General features: G+C 41.1%; 1 protein-coding gene across 1 annotated transcript in view; it reads left to right on the top strand.

Moving 5' to 3' along the window:
• LOC133538787 (tubulin beta chain-like) overlaps positions 1–4,792 on the top strand; it is a 13,309-nt gene extending 8,517 nt beyond the window's left edge. The window contains exons 3-5 of the mRNA XM_061880572.1: positions 694–804; positions 903–1,147; positions 2,977–4,792. Of these exons, the coding sequence (XP_061736556.1) occupies positions 694–804; positions 903–1,147; positions 2,977–3,792 (1,172 nt within the window). The 3' untranslated portion in view covers positions 3,793–4,792. The remainder of the gene's footprint in view (positions 1–693; positions 805–902; positions 1,148–2,976) is intronic.
• The last annotated feature ends 1,514 nt before the right edge of the window (positions 4,793–6,306 follow it).

Genomic DNA, 6,306 nt, shown 5'->3' with positions numbered 1-6,306 from the left:
ATTCAAAACAATTATTCTGGAAAATCTAAAAAACCTGTAGAATCAAATTTAAATCTTATTTCAAAGTCTTTTGAATTTCTTTTAAAAAATGTTGTTCTGGAAAATCTAGAAGAAATAATGATTTGTGTTTGTTTGAAATATAGCTTGGTCCAATTTGTTGTATATTCTAACAAAGTGCAGATTGGATTTTAACCTATAAAACATGTAATCAAAACTCTAAAATTAATATTAATCAGGAAAAATTACTAATGATCTTCCATTGTTTATTTTTTCAAAAAGATTCAAATTAGCTAGTTTTTCTCAATTTTTTTTCGGTTGAATTTTGAATTTTAAAGAGTCGAAATTGAAGATAAACTATGTTTCTCCTCTTTTAAACCGTTCAATTAAGTGTTTTTTCATCATTTATTTTCTACAAAAAACCTTCTGTAAAAGGAAAAAATATATACGACGGAATGATAGACAGAAATACCCATTTTTTTTTATACATATAGATTTATTTATTAAAGGTAAATTGAGCAAATTGGCTATTTCTGGCAATTTATTTAAGTGTGTATCAAACTGGTAGCCCTTCGCATTAATCAGTACCCAAGAAGTAGCTCTTGGTTTCAAAAAGGTTGGTGACCCCTGCTCTAAAGGTTGCAAACAGCCCCTTTACTCACCAAGTTCGATTATTGAAGTATCGTATGTTTCTAGGAGGAAAATATGTCCCAAGGGCCATCTTGGTGGATTTGGAGCCAGGCACCATGGATTCTGTCCGATCCGGCCCCTTTGGTCAGATCTTTAGACCTGACAACTTTATCTTTGGTAGATATCACACATTTAAGTTTGTTCGTGATCATTACAAACAATATGATTTTTTATTTTTTTATTTTTTTACAACACAATAAAACCTTTAATTCCAGGTCAGAGCGGGGCAGGCAACAACTGGGCCAAGGGCCATTACACAGAGGGAGCTGAGCTAGTGGAATCCGTCATGGACGTGGTTAGGAAGGAGTCGGAGGGCTGTGACTGCCTGCAAGGGTTCCAGCTTACACACTCTTTGGGCGGCGGCACCGGCTCTGGATTGGGAACACTGCTCATCAGCAAGATCCGTGAGGAATACCCGGACCGCATCATGAACACCTTTAGTGTGGTGCCTTCACCCAAGGTACAACTCTTCTCTTATTCCTAATTGTGAAAATTATTTTTTGTCATGTCCTGTTTCTTTGGATATAATTAACTTCATTATGGGCCTGATCTACTAAAGGTTTGCGTATATCAAAACACAGGCAAACTTCACAACGCATGCAAAGCTGCTCTACTAAGGCTTGCGTCTTTGAGATAACTAAACTAGAGAGCACAGTCTGTTTTCATGAATATGCAGAAATATGCAGAACGTATGTGTCAGGTTCAAACACTGATGTCATCTATTAAACAGGCAAAGAAGAAAGGAATCAAACAGAGACAGAATTCAATTTAGCGCAATAGAGGAGAAACGCGTATTTGGACTTTGGACTTTCCTTGATTACATGGCAACAGCGGTTTCTAAAGGAAGGGGGTCGTAAACATCCGCTGCCTTTGGTCACAAAACAGTGTAAAGAAAAGGGGCCTGGAGGGTGGTCAGGCCTTGCTTCCTCTCTGCTTTGTAGGTCTCGGGTCAAGACCAAATCTTCCTGTGGATTACAATTGCAATATTTTCTCGTAAAATTATTAAATTTTAATGTAAAAGTATGACTTTTTGATGAAAAATTGTGACATTTGTTATATAAAATTTGAATAAAATGTAATCACTAATTTTTTGTTGTTCTTGCAAAATAATGACATTTTTTATGTAAAATTACGACCTTTGTCATAATTTTGCCAAGTAAAATTCCGATTATTATTATGATATTGCCACAATATTTACGTTTTCTTATAAAATTGACTTTTGTCGAGTACGATTCCAACTTTTAACACGTTATTGCACACATGTTCAGTTTTTCTTCTAAAATTTTCACTTGCGTTGTGTAAAATGACGACTTATACTATAATTCTGCCAAATTTCAAAGTTTTCTTGTGATATTGTGACCTTTTCCTTGTGAAATTCCTACTCATTTTTCACAACAAGCTTTTTTTATATTAGTGTACATCATTAATGTTGTAAATACGAATGTATATGTCTAGAAAGGGTGGTCCTAAAGAGGTAGGCATTTTTCGGAGGTGTCAAGAAGGTAACAAATACAAGTGCGTGTGCGTGTGTCTGCGTGAGTGTGCGTGAGTGTGCGTGTGTGTGCGTGCGTGTGTGTGTGTGAAAATCATTAGACAAATTGTCTATTCAGCAATATCATTTTATAATTTTAAAATACAAATTTAACAGGTTTGTTTAAGTGTCTGTATTTTTTCGTGGCTTTATATGTATATATATATATATATATATATATATATATACATATATATATATATATACATATATATATGCATCATCAAGTTCATTTAAATTGCTACAAAATAGGTTGTCTAAGTCGCACTTCTATATTGGCCAGAAAAAGCTGTTTGTATTATATTTGTCTGCTGCATATTCCACACATTCATGATGATGGTAATATAGAGGGAAATGAGTGTCTCCATGGTGACAGCTGTGTGCTATATTCACAATCCCCATGTATAAAGGACGGTCTGCACCACTTTTGCACTTGTCATCAATTACACAAGCAGTCTTGGTAGACTAACATGTTATTTTAGGTGATAAAGCCCTAAATGTGGAAAAAGCAAGTGGGATTGTTCTGATGGCTGTAAGGATTATGCAAAACCTGCTCAAGAATCTTAGAAGAGGTCCAGAAATGCTTAATTATGCACATTTATCTGGGATCTGAATCTGAGCATCATTTCTTTATGAACAAGAAGTAATTAAGCTCGTTTGGACAGACTTTTAATTGAGAAGAACTCACAGGCTAGTATGTTTCCAGTTGAGCCATGGCAGTGGTTAATGTAATGTGGTATTTGTTCAATGATTGGCAGGTGTCGGACACCGTGGTAGAGCCATACAACGCCACCCTGTCCGTCCACCAGCTTGTCGAGAACACAGACGAGACCTACTGCATCGATAACGAAGCCTTGTACGACATCTGCTTCCGAACCCTTAAACTAACCACACCCACCTACGGAGACCTCAACCACCTGGTTTCTGCCACCATGAGCGGCGTCACCACCTGCTTGCGTTTTCCGGGACAGCTCAACGCCGACCTCCGCAAGCTGGCCGTCAACATGGTGCCCTTCCCCCGACTGCACTTCTTCATCCCGGGCTTTGCCCCGCTCACCAGCAGGGGGAGCCAGCAGTACCGAGCCCTGACCGTGCCCGAGCTCACTCTACAGATGTTCGACTCCAAAAACATGATGGCCGCCTGCGACCCCCGCCACGGCCGCTACCTGACCGTGGCGGCCATTTTCCGCGGCCGCATGTCCATGAAGGAGGTGGACGAGCAGATGCTGAACGTGCAGAACAAAAACAGCAGCTACTTCGTGGAGTGGATTCCCAACAATGTCAAAACGGCCGTTTGCGACATCCCGCCCCGCGGCCTCAAGATGTCCGCCACCTTCATCGGTAACAGCACGGCCATCCAGGAGCTGTTCAAGCGCATCTCTGAGCAGTTCACCGCCATGTTCCGACGCAAGGCTTTCCTTCATTGGTACACGGGCGAGGGGATGGACGAGATGGAGTTTACTGAGGCAGAAAGCAACATGAACGACTTGGTGTCGGAGTACCAGCAGTACCAGGACGCCACCATTGAGGAAGGGGAATTTGACGAAGAGGAAGACGATGAAGAGTTGGCCTGATACTACATGGATCAGCTTTCATATTGCATATGGTGCTTACACTCCACCTGTGCCCCAGCCTGCACTATCACACCTGCCCTTCCCCTACGTAACTGACTTCTGACCAATGCTCATTTCCCGTGCCCCAGCCTGCACTATCGCTCCTCCCCTTCCCCTACGTAACTGACTTCTGACCTTTGCCTGCTTCCCGTGCCTCAGCCTGCACTATCGCTCCTGCCCTTCACCTTGGTAACTGACTTCTGACCTTTGCCCACTTCCCGTGCCTCAGCCTGCACTATCACACCTGCCCTTCCCCTTGGTAACTGACTTTTGACCTTTGCCCACTTCCCATGCCTCAGCCTACACTATCACACCTGCCCTTCCCCTACGTAACGGACTTCTGACCTTTGCTCACTTCCAGTGCCCCAGCCTGCACTATCCCTCCTGCCCTTCCCTTTGGTAACTGACTTCTGACCTTTGCCTGCTTCCCGTGCCCCAGCCTACACTATCACACCTGCCCTTCCCCTACGTAACGGACTTCTGACCTTTGCTCACTTCCAGTGCCTCAGCCTGCACTATCGTTCCTGCCCTTCCCCTACGTAACTGACTTCTGACCAATGCTCATTTCCCGTGCCCCAGCCTGCACTATCGCTCCTGACCTTCCCCTTGGTAACTGACTTCTGACCTTTGCTCACTTCCCGTGCCTCAGCCTGCACTATCGCTCCTGACCTTCCCCTGCGTAACAGACTTCTGACCTTTGCCCGCTTCCATCAGTAAAAGTGGGTTTGCGATCGTTCTCGCTGAGTGGCCACCTTGATGTCATGGCCTCAATAAATGAGTGGAACAAATATCCGTGTGTGTGTGTGTGTGTGTGTGTGTGTGTGTGTGTGTGTGTGTGTGTGTGCGTGTGTGCGTGTGTGTGTGTGTGTGTGTGTGTGTGTGTGTGTGTGTGTGTGTGTGTTCAGAACTCATTCTGTGCTGGGGCCTGTGATAATAAAATTTGTTTATTTCGAACATATAATCAACCATTTTGTGTGATCAATTTAACAGCACAGGCTATACATATTAACAATCACACACATACACAAAAAGAAAAATACTGACCGAAAAAATAATATGCTGAAGTCAAGGCTTATATAGGCCTATCCTATACATTTACTGAACATGTTATTGCCTGGAACATCAACATTCAAAAAATAAATGGGATGAAAATAATTGTATTATATATTATAATTTTCCCTCATTTCACCTTTCAAGGATTTTTTGAACCTTGACAAAGAACTACACGTCTTCAACTCATCACTGAGCCTGTTCCACCATTTAACTCCTAAAACCGAAATACATTTGTATTTTATATTCGTTCTTATACTTTACACATTTAAAAAAATAATATCCCCCGTAAATTATACTTTTCTCCTCTTAATTTAAATAACCTAAGAATACAAGCTGGAAGGCTGTTGTTTACTCAAAACATAATTCCCATTGTTTTTAAAAACACAATATCTGAAATGTTAACACATTAGAACTTATGAGTAATGGTTCATAGTAGCACGCTTTGTGTATTATTCTAATTACCCTTTTTTGAAGTTTAATTATTGGGTCTATGTTTGTTTTGTTAACATTTCCCCAAACTTCAACACAATATGTTGGATATGGAAAAATAAATGAATATAGCATTTCTTATTCAGCATGTGTCTAACAATAATAACAAAAAGTAGATAACCAAAATATTGGGTCTGTGTAATCTATACTTTCAAAAAATAAGACTATATAATTTATAGGTTGTATTTACCTTCACGTCTGGCTCATTAGCTATGTGAGACTCGAAGTGATGGGCCAGCCAGCGACCATTGTCAAAGTGTTCTGGGCCAAATTTTGGCCTTTCTGGTGGAAAAATGCCCACTGTTTGCATTCTTTTTGTTATGATCCGCCTCCCGGATCATATATGGTTTTGGGTTTTGAGTCTTTTGTGTTTCTTGTTTATTGTTTGACTCTTCCGATTCTTAGTTTGTGCACTTCCTTGTTTGTTGTTGTTACCATGATTTGTCCCACCTGCCTTGGTTAGCACACCTGCTTTTCATTAGAGACTCTAACCGGCCTGTTTCATTTAAACGTCCTGGTCTCGTCAAGTTTTACTACACGCTATCGATGACTTCGTGGACTCCCATCTACGGTAACCTAACTGACTTGCCAGTTTTCTCGTTTAGTTCGCTGTTTTTCCTAGCTCACATGCTAGCTCCTTGTTTTGCCAGTTAGTGCCTCGAGCAAGTGTTCTGTTTTGTTTCCCTAGCTCACACGCTAGTATCTCTTTGTTTGCCTTTTTGCTTTAGCACCAGTGTTTTTGTTCTGAGCCTGTTTTGAGTTTTAATAAATCATTATTACAGATGTAGCGACGACTGCATCTCGTGACAGTGGTTTGCTGAAGTGTTCCTGAGCCCATGTGGTGATATCCTTTAGAGATTGATGTCGGTTTTTGATACAATGCCGTCTGAGGGATCAAAGGTCACGGTCATTCAATGTTGGTTTCCGGCAAAG

Source organism: Nerophis ophidion, linkage group LG20 (assembly GCF_033978795.1).
Source record: "Nerophis ophidion isolate RoL-2023_Sa linkage group LG20, RoL_Noph_v1.0, whole genome shotgun sequence".
Lineage (NCBI taxonomy): Eukaryota > Metazoa > Chordata > Actinopteri > Syngnathiformes > Syngnathidae > Nerophis > Nerophis ophidion.
Note: the sequence above shows the minus strand (reverse complement) of the source record. Positions and strands in the feature narration are given on the sequence as shown.